At 37.3% G+C, this 16010-nt stretch overlaps 1 protein-coding gene across 6 annotated transcripts in view; it reads right to left on the reverse strand.

The window, feature by feature from the left end:
* The window catches only part of LOC106883259 (uncharacterized), a 24159-nt gene extending 8349 nt beyond the window's left edge, over nt 1–15810 (reverse strand). For 4 of the 6 annotated variants that reach the window (XR_016243365.1, XR_001411104.3, XM_089358459.1 and 1 more), the window contains exons 1-3: nt 15697–15810; nt 13346–13545; nt 11829–11904 (exon numbers count right to left, since the gene is read on the reverse strand). Coding sequence is in view for 3 of the 6 variants with exons in the window: in XM_089358459.1 (XP_089214585.1) it covers nt 11829–11904; nt 13346–13545; nt 15697–15709 (289 nt within the window). In the remaining 3 variants the exon portion in view is untranslated. Of the gene's footprint in view, nt 1–5136; nt 8038–11023; nt 11905–13345; nt 13546–15696 lie in introns of those variants that run through there. The other 2 variants (XR_016243366.1, XM_014934197.3) reach the window with 2 other exon arrangements.
* Nucleotides 15811–16010: the final 200 nt, after the last annotated feature.

Here is a 16010-nt window from a genome sequence, read left to right on the forward strand (position 1 = left end):
TCAGGTCATTTCCTTGCTAGTGTTCATGCTTTATAATTTAGCCAACATTCATGTATCGCTTGTTTTGGAGAGAGTGTTGGCATAGGAGAGTAATGTATGATGGGTGATGTGAATGTATGTGTATGTCCCTAAGTAATTTTAGATAAAAAGTCTGCTTCAGCGATTTGCATCTCACCCATGTAAGCATGGGAAAGAGGATATTAAAACAATGATATATACACACACACGCACACATAAACACACACACACACACACACACACACACACACACACACACAGAGGGTGCGGTAGGTAAATTGTCACCATTTTATATTTTTAATTTCGCACATGCACATTGTTTGCTTTTGATTTTGTTAACTGCACAGTATAGTTGGGTCAGTTAGGCACTGTCTGTGAGAAAAACAGCACCATGATGCAATTTACTCTGCCAAAAATTTGGAAACAACATGCTGTACTGCTTGGCATTCATGCCAGAAGCTCCAATACAAACAGAGGGTAAACATACACAGAACAACCGGTGGCTTGCCATGCTTCCAAAATGTGTACCAAGAGTGATAAAAATCAAACATCTAGTCAACATCATGGTGTTTAGTGTGATCACTAGTGGTGGGGACATTATGCCTCCATTCATCTTTCCACACAGCCTCAGCCTTAACATAGAGGTCTACATCAAGTGCCTGGACAAGGCAGTGCTGCCTTGGGTCAAGAAGGTGGCTGCTGGAAGACCCTATGTCTGGCAACAGGACTCTGCACCATGCCACACAAGCAGGAGAACCCAGTCATGGCTGTCAAACAATTTCTGTAACCACATCACTCCAAACATCTAGCCACCTAACTCCCCACACTCTTGGAGTGGTTGGCGTTAGGAAGGGCATCCAGCTGTAGAAACTCTGCCAGATCAGATTGGAGCCTGGTGCAGCCTTCTGGCTTGCCAGTCCTCAGTCAAATCGTCCAACCCATGCTAGCATGGAAAGCGGACGTTAAACGATGATGATGATAATGATGATGATGATGATGTATATATCAACAGGTTTGCCTTGGGAACTAGGATGGGCCGCAATTATGCAAACCTTTTTGTAGCCTGCATTGAAAAGCAAATCTTCACCCAATTCACAAAACCCATTACAGAGCTTACAGTCATTACTTTGGCAGCTGTATCAGCACTACCACCCTCACTAGACAACAGCTTGAGAGTTTTATTTTGTTGATTAACTCTTTTCGTCCTAACTTGGAATTTCCCTCTACTGTATCCAATTCTTCTGTTAGTATTCTAAAAACCTCCATCGCTATAAACAATATTTACTTGTCTACCTCCATCCTCTGCAAGTCTATTAACTCCCACTCTTGTCTCCACTACTCTTCTTCTTACCCCAAACACTCTAAATCTGTCATATCATTCTCTCAATTCCTGTGCTCTATCTGGCTCTGCAGTATTGATTTGGATTTTGAATCTCAATGTAAAAGAATGTGACCTTTCTTACTGAATTAAATGTATCCTCAATCAATTGTTAGTCCTGCACAACCACACTACTGCTTTCTTATCCTAGTTAAGTACACCATTAGATTTTATTCCATACTCTCTAATCTTTTATCCATTTGCCTTCTGTTGAAAGATAAACTCTTCCACAACTTCCAAATTCTACTTACTGAACCCAAACCACTTCAATCCTTCCTGTACCATCTCTCCTTGCCTTCAAAAAGGATTAGAATCTCAGAAACCTCCTTAGAAGCTCCACAGCACCCTGGCCCTCACAACCAGGCACTTTTAACGACACCGCTAATGCAAAACCTGCCCTTATATTAGCAATGCTACAACCATCACTGGGCCTGAGTCATAATATCACATTACTCAGAATTTCTGTTGTACATTGTATGATCTTATATGTCGTACCATATGCAAACTATGCAGCACTCTGGGAAAACATGCAGACAACTTGCCAACCTCTTTCAGAAGCACATGTTATGTATGCCAGGTCAACTAGTCACCATCTACTTCAATACAACAGGCCATTCCATTTTTGCACACCATCAATCGACATACTCAAGGAAACAGTGGAAACAAACTTTCGTATTTGAACTTAGTACTACCACATTAACAAGTCTAAATGAATGTTTTCCCCTACACCTCCTCTTATTTTAGTAATTCCTTTCTTATCCATCAACTGCCTTCTCACTTCATTCCTGCTTATGTCTGCTTTTCCACCTCATTCCTTTCTTTTCCCTTCTATCTTGCTCCCCTAGTTTCTCTCTCCTATTATTTCTTGTCTATGTGTGAAGCCCCTGTGGTCCTGTGTTCCTTATCAGTTGCAGCCAATTTTTTTAACTTAGAGGATGTAAAACTTATGAATTAAAAGCATCTCAGTAATGTAATCATTATGGCTCGCACATACATAGTGTCTGTTTTGTTTATTCACCGAATTTGCAGTGGGATCACATCCATAATGCCGAGTATCAAAGAGCACCTGAATGTCACTATTATATATAGGGAAGAAACGTTAGCCCATTGGGCGAAATGCTCAGAGGTATTTCGTCTGTCTTTACATTTTGAGTTCAAATTCTGCCTCTCACCCTTTCGGGGTCAATAAATTAAGTACCAGTTGCGTACTGGGGTCAATCTAATCGACTGGGCCCCTCTCCCAAAATTTCGGGTCTTGTGCCTTGAGTAGAAAAGATTATATATGTGATATGTTGAGTTACTTTCCTTTATTTGTAAGAGTACTTGTTACTTATTCAACTGATCATATTTCAATAAAGCAGTCATTGCCAATCATTTCAGCAGGAATGGCCACTTGATTAATAAGTCTCATGTAAAATTGCCTTTTATTTTTATCTATTTTATCTCTGTTGTTGTAACATGACTTAATGTGGTTCTCATTGACAACCATATAAACTGAACCGGTAAGAGTTATCCATCTTGGTCTAGGTTGGTGTCCTGTTCACAGAATGCAGTTGTTTGTCAACCTCAGTCACGCATCCACATTTAATTTTCCCTTTTTAGCCATAAATCATTCAAAATAACAATACTATAACCAACTCTAAAAACCGGGCTTGCATTACTTCAAAAATCTATTCCTTTAATAAGCCACCAGAGGGAGCCTTACATCAATGGTTGTCAATAAGGGTCCATTTCACTTTTCGGATTCACTTAAGATTTTGTTGTTTAAATTTATGTGCAATAAATGGTTTAAGGAGCACTTCATCGGTTACGACGATGAGGGTCCCAGCTGGTACGATCAACGGAACAGCTTGCTTATAAAATTAACATGTAAGTGGTTGAGCATTCCACAGACACTTATAACCCTAACGTAGTTCTCAGGGAGATTCAGCCGTATACAGAGTGTGACAAAGCTGGTCCTTTGAGATACAGGTACTACTCATTTTTGCCAGCTGAGTAGACTGGAGCAACATGAAATAAAGTGTCTTGCTCAAGGCCACAATGAGTTGCCAGGAATTGAACTCACAACCTTACAATTGTGAGTTGAATGCCCTAACCACTAAGCCACGCACCTTCGCAATAAATGATTATAAGTCTACAAAACATTTAATATTTCAGTAATTTTTTTTTTATACAATTCCTAATAATATTTAATTATAAAGATATAATGGGACTTTTTCAAAACATTGAAAGACTATAGGGGTCCAGAAGAACAAAATAGGAATCAAAGGGATCCATAGATAAAAAAGGGTTGAGAACCTATGCTCTGCATTGTCTCTAGACCTGCTAGATATAGCAGCCAAATATTCTTCAAATCACACCATGTTGTCTTCATAAAAGGACACATTTGATGATATAGTCCAAGGTACATCATGCGTGTGTGTGTGTGTGTGTGGAACAGTTACATCTGGAATGTGGTTTGATCATAAGTTGATTGAATCTAAACAACAACAACAACAACAACAACAGTTGCCTTAACAACTCTGTGACTCTGTATAACTCTATAGCAGAAGACACCAAACTTTTTCATGGCAGGCCAGATATCTAAAAGAATGACATTCATGGGCCACATAACCACTTTGTTCACTACAATACAGTGAATACACAAAAAATAAAGACAACCAACATATTCATTTACCAGAAAGTTATCAAAGAAGGCGATGTTAGCAATGAGATAGTTAATCACACCCAGCACACACATATCCGAATCGCACAAACTAAACAGCAAAAATGGTGAGATTTGTGAATCTGGTGTTTAGCTTTTAAGATATCATCAATATTTGTTTTGGAATTGCAGCATCCGACCAAGAGAATTGCTTTCAAATGTTCATCAGTCAACCTCGTTTGATGTGCTGACTTCACATACTTCATTTTTGAAAATATTTGCTCACAAACATAAGTTGTTCTAAACACTGATGCCATACCAGAGGCAGATGAACTCTCATTGCAGGTGCTTGCACAAAAGGTACAGTGCAGCAGCGGGCCGGATGAGCTGACCTCGTGGGCTGGATCCGGCCTGTGGGCCATAGTTTGGTGACCCCTACTCTATAGCAATAAATTAGATGAGAGAAAAATCTAACACTGCTGGATAAAAGAGCATTCTGTGACTTTCCTAGAAAACTGGTTTTTACAGGTAAAACTAGGTTAATACAGATTTAATTGTCTCACCTACAATATATATATATATTTGAAAACCCAACAAGAATAGGTGCAAGCGCTAATATTTATAAAACATGTGACATATTAATAAAAATCTGTAAATGTACAACCATCCAGATATCTGAGTACCTTATTATTTTTTCTAATATATATATTTATCTCTGTGTGTGTTTGTGTTTTGATAACTGGTGTTGGTTTGTTTACATCCCTGTAGCTTAGTAGTTTGGCAAAAGAGACTGATAGAATAAGTACCAGGTTTTAAAAAATAGTTTTGGGGTCAATTCATTCAACTAAAATTCTTCAAGGCAGTGCCTCAGAATGGCCACATTCTAATGACTGAAACACATAAACGATAAAAGGTAAGCAATCCTACAACTGCTCTTTTTTAGAGTTCAAAATTATTTGTTGATTTTCTAATAGTAATCCTATTTTCCACTGTCTCACACTGTCCCCTTTCTTTCTGACTAACCCCTAATACTGTAAGAATCAAGAACCACCAACTTGAATTCGTAAATTACAATGAAAAATGAAAAACAAACAAGTTTCTTAGAAGTCAAAGTGTTTTAGTTTTCTTTGTTTTTAAGTGTTATAGACAAAAGTCTGATTAGATTCATGACTTCTTCCATGGCACATGAGATGGCTTCCTTCTGGGTCCCCTTTGTGCAGGTGCTGGTAAGCTTGGTCTCATTCTCGGTGACAACCGCCTTGCACTTAAATAGATCAGGCACTGGAGAGATAGAGGATAAAAAGAAATGGCAACAATAAGCAGTGATTCTATTCATCAGACAATAAGGGTGGGACATATCTAGTCTCAAGTGGCCCACTCCTCAAATAAGGTTGTCCATCCCTGCTTTAGACAGTAGACTAGCACCTTATTAACTAATCCAGCTGCCACCATCATGGGTTAGAGCATTAACACATCGATAATCTGATCTGAAAAGGTGTAATTTATGAAAGAAAAGAAAGAGTCAAACATTGAACTAAGTGGCCATGCAACGTACACTACCTTGAAAGGTACAGTCGACTATATTGACCCCTACCAATTGTAGACTGCCCCTTATTTCTATGACCTCAAATAAATGAAAGGCAAAGTTAACCTAGCTGGAATTTGAACACAGAATGTAATGGGATGTAGCTAAATAGCATAAATTATTTTTGTCCAATAATTTACCAATTCCACTACCCACTGCTACCTTATTTTAAGATTTACTCTTCCTTCTTTTGTATCTATTATTATTGCTATTGACTAGTTTCACTTTTATTGTGGTTCTCTGCAGTACACTTGAGTACAGCTTTGTGTGCCTTGGCTTTGTGCAGTGCATTGTTTGGTTTTGTTGGCTCTCTTGTATTCAGTAGTGCTATCTTCAGTATGCTGTATATATTTGTAAGTCCTAGCGTTTTTGGTTATGTATTAGTCTGCATGTTTTTCTTTGTTTATCAGTTCCAAACCACCTCTTATTATTATTAGGATTGTTACTCTTTTTTCATTTCTCTGAGTGATATATTATCATCTGTTGAGATTGGTACATTGATTAGGAGTCAATTCTTACCCAGTTTTCTTTGATAGCAATATCTGATGAATTATCATTAACCTCTCTGTCTGTGTATATTGGCATATTTCAGAGTATGGTTACTTTGTAATTCTTTAAAACCTTTTCTGGTGTATACCTACACCACCTCTGTCCTGTTGGTATTCATATTACTAGCACAACTTCCACTGGATATAAGCTTCTAACTCTTTCATGTCTCTAGAAATATTCTTTATTGGCTAAAACTGAGCAACTTGAGACAATGTGGTTGTTTCTTTGTCATTGTTGTCATTGTTGTTATTATTATTATTATTATTATTGAGCTAGCAAAACCGTTAGTATGTTGGACATTATTTCTCCATCTTCATGTTCTGAGTTCAAATTTCGCTGAGGTTCGCTTTGCCTTTTATCCTTTCCAGGGCAGTAAAATAATCAGTACCAGTCAAGTACTGAGGTCCATATAATCAACTCCCCCCCCCCCTCAAAACACTGTTGGCTCTATACCAACATTTAAAACCAATATTATTATCATTATTTATATCATCATTTTTGTCAACATCAGTATCATTATTATTGTTGTTATTATTATGTACCCATCTACCTACTTACCTACCTACCTATCCACCAATCTAAATATCAATCAATCAATCAACATTCTATGTGGCACAGTGGCCAAGTGGGTAAGGTACTACAGTCCAGACACACGGGACAGCAGTTTGTAACTAAGTGCAGACAAATCATTTCCTCATGTGATAAGTCACTTGGTTTGACTTGGTCTATCTCTGGGGTCAGCATTAAACACATCATACTAACTCAATTGACATTGACCAAAACCAATAATGAGAATCCTGGTACCTGTGAAAGCCTGAAGCCTTATAACAACTTTTGCCATGGTATCTGTAATTTTTAAGTGTCAAAAATGATAATTTTTGCAACAAACCAGTGAACAAACAGAAATGTATATTAATTAAAATTAATAGTTATAAGCAACACAAGCAATGATTTCATTTTCCCCCCTTAGAACGAATCATAAAACCAATGTTAAAAAAGTGCAAAATACTTATTTTATACATACATACATACATACATACATGATGGCCGTCAACTTGTGACTGAGGAAGTCCATTGCTGACCTTCAGGAACATTGTGCACTCTAGGACTTATATCTTGCATTTACGGCTCCGTTGGTGGCTAATGAGCCCTGCTCTTGACAAGCATACACGACTGCAAACATTGCAAACCAAGCTTTTCCCATTCACTACACCAGCAGTGCGCTTTCGAGCAGCATGCTTAAGTTCTTCATGCAGAATACGTGCTCTCTCAAAGGTGTTGACCCCCTCCTTAACCTGCTTCCTCCATCTGTAGTGATGACAGGCATTGTTCTGCCAGTCAGTGTCCTGCATATCACAGGCCTTTAATGAGGACTTGACACAGTCCTTAAATCACAGCCTTGGTTTCTGCCAGGGTCTTTTTCTATTCACAAGTTCCCCATATAGCATCTGCATAGGGATCCTGCTCTCCTTCATTCTAATAAGGTGTTCAGTCCAACATAACTGGTACTTGTGCACCATCGCCTCAATACTCAAGATATCAGCTGTCCTCAGAACCTATGTGTCTGGAGATTTTAAGGTCAGGCCAACGTTCAGAATGTGTCTGAGACATTTCTGATAAATGCATTCAAGGATCCTTGCATGACGTTTGTAAAGGGTCCATGTCTCATATGAGTAAAGGAGCGATGTCAGTACACATGCATGGTACACAGAAATTTTTGTTTGTTTTGGGATGCTATGCATACATACATACATACATGCATGCATGCATACATGCACACATGCTTGCTAATATCAGATAGTGAGAATGAGTGCTCAACACCACTTTGGTGGATAAATATCCTTCAATTGTGGGTTAACAAGGCTACCGATGGTTTCATGTTAAGAGAAATCTCTTAAGAATTCTCCTCCAAAATGGAGATGAGAACCAATGTTCCCATGTGACTCACTTGATAATTGCTAACAGATTCCTCATTACATGAAACCACCGGTAGCCTTGTTAACCCACAAATAAAGTATACATATTATATATGTATTGAGTGTACATACATATATACATACACACATACACACATACACACATACACTATTTAATAACAGTCAAACTTGGCTCAATTCAACTTAAAGCTTTTAGGCTCATCAAATGAACCTATAGAGACAGGTTAGTTCTATGAACCTCTGAAGCTTTGAGTTGAATGGAGCAGAGTCTGACTGTTGTTGTATAATATATGTAACTCCTACTAAATGTATTGAGTGCTGCTTTCTTTCATTTGATCACTCACTCACATATGCGTTTGTGTATACACACACACACACATACACACACACACTTTTGTATAGATACTTACATATAAATATACATTGTGTCTGTGTGTGTGTGTATACACATACACATCGATGTACAACACACGCATACATGCATTTATATACACATCTATAGACATCTATGTTTACATATACATACAGCAAACAAAACATCTTATATAATATCAGTTTATATATGTGTGTTTGTTTCAACAGTCATAAGCTAAAATAGAAACCAGAACTTGTTTGTAGTTTACTAGATGTTCTTGTTTATTGTTGTTAGCTGAATGCTCCAATTCATATCTATAACTCAGTATTTAGCCATGCTCTTGCTAATTTGTTTAAGTAGAAACAACCAAACTGTATTTATCTGTATGGTGAATCATTGAAATTTATTTCTGTGTTTGATAGGAAAATAAAAGATATACTTTTGTTCCTAAATATGAATGGTTGATAAATAAATTAGGTCAAAAAGGCATAACTTTAAATCTGCTGACATAAATTTTTAGAAAAATAAAAAATGAGAAAAATGAATATTTTTTACATAAAAACAGTATGTAAGGGGAGATGACTCTGATATAAATATGGTGATTTCCTGTTTGAGATTATTAAAAATATCAGTAATGAAGTTGTGTTATACTTCAATAGAAAATACTGATCATGTGAATTAGGTGAAAGCAATTCAGTTTCCTTTTTTTTTATGTTTTGAGTGGTGTAGAAGTATGAATAATTTGTCAAGTATGTACAGTGGACAGATGGTGTCAGATAGTTGATGATTTAAAAAAAAAAGAGAGTTTGATAATGCTTCCACACCTCACAATAAAGCACTAAAAGCAAGTAGATTCAAAGGTAATATGATATATACCCGATTCTCATCTGCCTTCTCTTTAAATGTCAAATCTAACATTGCTAAAAAATAAATAACTTTAAACTGAATTACAATATGATTGTAAACCACCAATATAATCTCAGTTGCAACTGTTTCCCCAATATGAACATTGTAATAGTATACAAACAACTGAACTAAACTAAATTAGGAGCACACATAGAACTGCTCCTTAACCAGTTATGCAAAGCTGAAGTGATTATCTACGAGGCAGAAGTTGTCTCCACTAAATGAAATCAAAACATCATGTAAACACTATGTAGATATGATGGAAGGTAAATTTCAACAAAGATATTTCAACTTTATTTCTTTTTTCAAGAAATGTAAAAAAGAGGAAAGTATCTAAACTATTGAATTATGTTTGATATTTTAAAGAAAAACATGTTACTGTCTTCAAAATTAAATAGAAGATTTCTGATAGATGCAAACTATTTAGAAATTGTATAAAAAATTCTAAGTTATGTATAACTGAAAAAAAAAAACCTCTCATATTCTTTAATAAATCCACAGTCTGAGTGTCAGATGAAAGATCTTTACTAAATGCCAACAACTTGTTAAGTATCCACTGAAACTCTGGTCACTTGTACTACCACCTGCTTGAATAAATTAATACTCACCTGTTTACCAGCACTCACAATGTCTCTATTTCCCTTTTTTGTTGTGAACACCATATCAGTCTCAACAATTTCTTCCCTTTGTACCACCATTCCCTACTAGTAACTCCATATTTTATATAAGGATACACTCACTGACTCCTTTATTATTTCAAATTATTAATTTCTCATGGCAGATTAAGGTTCTATTTTAAACCAATCCGTGTAAATCAACTCACTATTCACTATATGAATTACACTCATAGTATTTAAAAACTCAAAAAAAAACCCCAATACAAACTAATTTATATATGTCACAGACATTTAAGTTCAAGTTTGGTCAATTATTGTTGATTTGTCTGATGATGGTGTAAAAACATACCTGAACATGAAACTCAGTCATTATCATTATTATCATCATTATTATCATTAATGAAATATAACATTTAACATATTTCATTTAATTATATGTACCAAATACTCTGATATTGTTTTGTAAAGAACCTATTATGTGGTCATGAAGCTTACTTTCCAACCTCAAGGCTTCAGGTTCAATCCCATTGTGTGGCATCTTGGGAAAGTGTCTTCTAATATAGCATCAGGCCAATCAAAGAGCCTAGTGAGTGGATTTATCATGTGGAAATACAAAGAAGCTCATTGCACACACACACACACACACACACACACACACACACGTGTGTGTGTTTGTGTTTATATGTGTATGTGTTTATGTCTTCTTGTCTTGACATCACATGATAGTTGTAAACAAGAATCACTGTCACACAAGCGGTATCATTTGTTTCCAATTTTCCATGAAAGGCATGTTCAGCCATGGAGAAATGTTACTTTGCTTGGGGACAGGAAAGGGCTGGCAAGAGGAAAGTCATCCAGCCATAGACAATATGCCTCAGTGAATTCCATCTGACTCAAACAATCATGAAAAAATGAATGCTAAAATGATGAGGAAACTTAATTCACAACATTTATACCATGCTCGTGCAAGTGTATGGTTTAGTGATTAAGGTGTTGTACTCACAATCATAAGATTGTGGTTTCAATTCCCAGGCTAAGCAGTATATTGGATTTTTGTGCAGGACTCTTAATTTCTCACTCTTCCAGTTCACTCAGTTGTAAATGAGTTCCAGCAATAGATAGGAAGTTAACCCTGTGATGGACTATCATCCCATCCAGAGGAGAGAGAATGTTGGAATCTCAATCACTTATACAACATGGAAACCAAGTTAAGTTCCTGCTGGTCTTATGAGTTGGTGATAGACCAAAGTCTAAAAGAGTGGCAGTGACATAACCTTTGTAGTCCCACAGCCCACTCACATACATTGGTGAGACCGATATGATTGGTGCCATAAACCTAAACCAGAAATTTCTGAACAAGGAGAGAACTGAGAGTTTGGTCTGAATATTTGCAAGAGAATGGGCTCTGTTTAACCTTTTAGCATTTAAACTGACACTATCTGGCTCAAATATTCTACCTGTTTTATGTTAACACTGACCAGATCTGGCCTCTCACACCTACCCTACAACATCATTCTAAAAGTTAAAAGAATCACATCACTGAAATGCATGGTTCATACTAAACAATGTGAATAAATAAGCATTACATTTTAAAGAGTGATTTGAATGCTTAAAGGCTAAAGGCGGCTTGTTAGGCCTACCATCCTGGTTAGTTCTTAGACCTGAGTTACTGTGAATGTGATTGGTCATTTGTTGTAGCTGGCTGCCCTTTCTTATAACTGACCACTCTGTTGTGAAACATAAGTGAAGCTTTTTTTTTTTTTTGCTGTTTTTGCTTTTGCTGTTGCATGACATGTTGTTTATTAGAAATATCAAAAATAAAATAGGGTTTATACTTACACAAGAAACGTTTCCCAATGATGTGGCATCGGTCAGCAACAAAATGAAGAACAAAACTGGTCTCTGGAACAGGTATCTAGTATGAAATACAATAATACATTGATTTTACTATTTAAAAAACACATTCTACTATTATATCCAATATCCAAAATAAACATCATTAAAAGAATATTTAACAACAATTTTTCATTCCTTGATCAATCCTTACATAAAATACCAAGTGGAGGCGCAATGGCCCAGTGGCTAGGGCAGCAGACTTGCAGTTGTGGGATCATGGTTTCGATTCCCAGACTGGGCGTTGTGAGCGTTTATTGAGTGAAAACACCCAAAACTCCACGAGGCTCAGGCAGGGGATGGTGGTGAACCCTGCTGTACTCTTTCACCACAACTTTCTCTCATTCTTTCTTTCTGTTTCTGTTGTACCTGTATTTCAAAGAGCCAGTCTTGTCACACTCTCTGTCACTCTGAATCTCCCCAAGAACTCTATTAAGGGTACACATTTCTGTGGAGTGCTCAGCCACTTACATGTTAATTTCACGAGCAGGCTGTCCTGTTGGTCGGATCAACTGGAACCTTCGTCATCAGAGTGCCGCATCAAAATTAACAAATTATATAACCCCTACCCCCATGAATACCATTATAATAATAAGAAACAGTAAAAATTTATACATTTATAGGCACAGGCATGGCTGTGTGTTAAGAAGCTTGCTTTCCAACCACATGGTTCTGGGTTCAGTCCCACTGCATGGCACCTTGGGCAAGTGTCTTCTATTATAGTCTCAGGCCAACCAAAGCCTTGTGAGTAGATTTGGTAGATGGAAACTGAAAGAAGCCAGTCTTGTGTGTGTGTGTGTGTGTGTGTGTGTGTGTGTGTGTGTGTGTGCGCGCGTGTGTGTGTGTGTGTGCGTATGTGCATATGTGTGCGTATGTGTGTGTGTCTTTGAGTGAGTCTGTATTTGTCCCCCACTATTGCTTGACAACCGATGTTGGTGTGTTTATGTCCTTGTCATCTAGAGGTTCAGCAAAAGAGACTGATAGAATAACTGTCAGGCTAAAAGAAAAAGTACTGGAGTCAATTTGTTTGACTAAAAATATTTTATGAATGAAACTGTGTGGAATTCTGTCACATGCCAGCATAGGTTGGATGATTTGACAGGATCTGATGAATCAGAGGATCAAGACACACTCCAGTGTCTAGTCTGGTATGCCCGTTCTACAGCCAGATGCCCTTTCTACAGCCAGATGCCCTTTGTTATACCAACCAATTTATAGAGTGTTCTGGATACTTTTTCCATGGCACCAGTACTAATTGATGATCGCCTAATACCTTGCAAAGGCTCAGGGCCTGATGTGGCCCCTACAACTGAAGGAGAACAGAAGAGAGGATAGGAGATGGCTCTACACGGGGAAGAAACGAGGAGGGCTAAGGAAGATGAGCAGAGTAGATTTATAGCTCTAGCACTTGCTGGTTGAACTTTTATTAATTTTAGAATGTATAAAAGTAAGGGAATACTTACATCGCCTTCGCTTCCTTTGAAGAACGACACCAAATGTTCAATGTGGGTTCTCAGGAAACCAATCTGTGTATCCAAAAGTGGTACTGTGACTTTTTTCAGCAACTCAATTGTTTTGCCACTGAGGCCAGCAATGATTCCAGCCAGGTCTGGTAGACCATGGGTGTTTTCTACCACCAAGCAACTAGTCAGGAGGAAAATCACTGCAAAAACAGAAAAATAATATAACACCATTTTTGTGTTTATTTCACTTGGTTGCCCTCTCTCTCTTTGTCTGTCTCTCTCTCTCTTGTATATATGTGTTGCTGTATGTGTTTTATATATATATAGTTCAAATGTACAGAAAACAAAGACAGGTGAGGGAATAGCAGGCAGGTGTATTAGTTTGACACTCAGGAAAAATGGAAAAGTCTTTGATGTTTCGAGCCAATGCTCTTCTACAGAAAGGGACGAGAGGGAAAAAAATAGAGAAAGCAGGGAGAAAACAGAGAGAAAAATGTGTTGGGTAATACACACACACACACACACACACACATCAAATAATGAATGACAAAAGAACAGGTGTTACATATTCACCTGCATTAGCTTACAGCTGTTTCTGCTATAAAAAGCAGTGCACTCTGAGCTGATTGCTTGTACAACATCTCATAGCTTCCTCAAAACCATTTAAGATAAAAACAATGGTAGTATCACTATGCCTAAGCAAAATCATGATAAATCAGCAGCATTATCATCATCATCACTTTAAGTATCCTTTTCCATGCTTTTCAATGACAATGTTATTATATTTATTTATTCATAATTTTTAAAATTAATTGAAACAAAGTCGGTGTATTTCATCAGAAATATGGTAACAAAAGGGTTGATGTGAACTAAATCAAAACCTTTGATCAAAATTTCATGTTAATTTAAGTTTCAAACACCAGCTTAATAGTAATTTTTAAAATAATTGGAACAAAGACAGTGTATTTAGAAATTTAAATGTAATAAAATGTTTTAAAAGAAATTCAAAGTACCTACGTGATAACTGTAAACCTACTTTTGGGTCACCCCGTAAACACCTTCTGGTGGCTATAATTATCCTACATGACATCAGTGAGTTTCCCCACATGTTACCAGCATGTTATCCTGAAGTATTATCTATTATCTCATCATGTTGGTAGCCATACAACTGTGATGCCAAGAAGTTTATCTAGCCATGTAAACATTTCTCAACTAGTTTTTTTTTAAATCTCAACCTCCCCACCCCCTTAGATTCCTTCCACCCCAACAAAAAAACGTGCAACCTACTATGACTGGACAAAGTTACTGACTGTGCCTCGGGAAGAGTAAAATATATAGAGGAAGGCCATGAGAGGAAGCTTACTAAAATACCATCAGCTCATCAGCTAGTAGAGCAGTGCCAAAGCAGGGTTGAAAGGCATATTGCAAGCTATCTGAAGTAGGCTGCTGGGGTTTCGTGGGGCATTCATTTTGCAAAGCTCTGATGGAGTTTGGAGTTCCTGGTACAGCTAAGAGAGGGGTCATGAATCTGCAGAGATGACCGTTAAGTGACTTTGGATAAAGAGGGCAGAGAATTGCTTTGCTGCTACTGGGATGAAAGCTGTGACTTGATCAACTGAGTGAGGTGAGGGTCTGATGTTGAGAGAACTGAAACTCCCAGGGCCCCAGAGACATCACTGATAATCCCAGAGCAGCCATAAGATGTGTCTTCGAACTAAGAACTAATGAAACTTCATTATAAGTTTTATTCATTTGTTACTTATTTATGCCCTACCCTGAAGTAACCCAGGCCCCACCGGGGAGAAGTGTGCACCCCACCACCTTGCAAAACCTTCATCTAAGCCTTTGCCTTCTGTATTCACTCTCCCAACAATTGAAGTCAAATAAAGAGGGGTCTGTTTGAGGTCTTGTTGATTTAAAGAGAAATGAGGCAAAGTCACAAATTACTGATGAATTGAGGGAGCCTCTACATGGTTACTTGACCTTATAGAAATAGCAGCAAGATGACTTTGAAATCACATCCCATTGTCTTAAAAAAGAAGTAGACATATAGTAAAAATGTAATCCAAGATATGTCTGAATAAATACAGGAATGGTCTTGGCTGAAATGTCTCTCAACCAATGTCTGCTTGATCAGGGCTAAATGGAAAGTGGAGGACAAACACCCATAATTCCTTTTAGGGTCCTTTTTGTGACAGGTGGACACTTTCCCTCAGTCCCTCAGGTAAGACAGTATGGTTTAGAGTACTTGCAAAATAATTGGAGTCTACCCAAGATACTGAAGGGCCAGGCTGGGAGTTAAACAACAACATGGCAACAACAACAACAACAACAAAAAAAAAACTACTTACAGAATAACTTCATTCTGCTAGTTCAGATGTCCTGGGTCAGAATATCTTCGCAAGAGAAAACCCACAGCTATTTATCTTTTTGGTTGCCAACCCCAAAACATCAGCGAATTTTCTCAAATGCTCTGATGACACATCTCTTGATACTACAAGGTAGGCATTTTTTGTTATTTTTTCTTTTTTATTTTCTTTTATATTTTATTCATTTTTTTACTTTGTCGGTTTGTTTATTTCATTCTTTGTTTTTCCTCCTTCCAGTTTCTTTTTTTTTTTTTATCTTTGATGTGAAATTCTACAACTGTTATGACTTCAAATGA

The sequence above is a fragment of the Octopus bimaculoides genome, chromosome 10 (assembly GCF_046866305.1).
Source record: "Octopus bimaculoides isolate indiv1 chromosome 10, ASM4686630v1, whole genome shotgun sequence".
NCBI classification, from domain to species: Eukaryota; Metazoa; Mollusca; class Cephalopoda; order Octopoda; family Octopodidae; genus Octopus; species Octopus bimaculoides.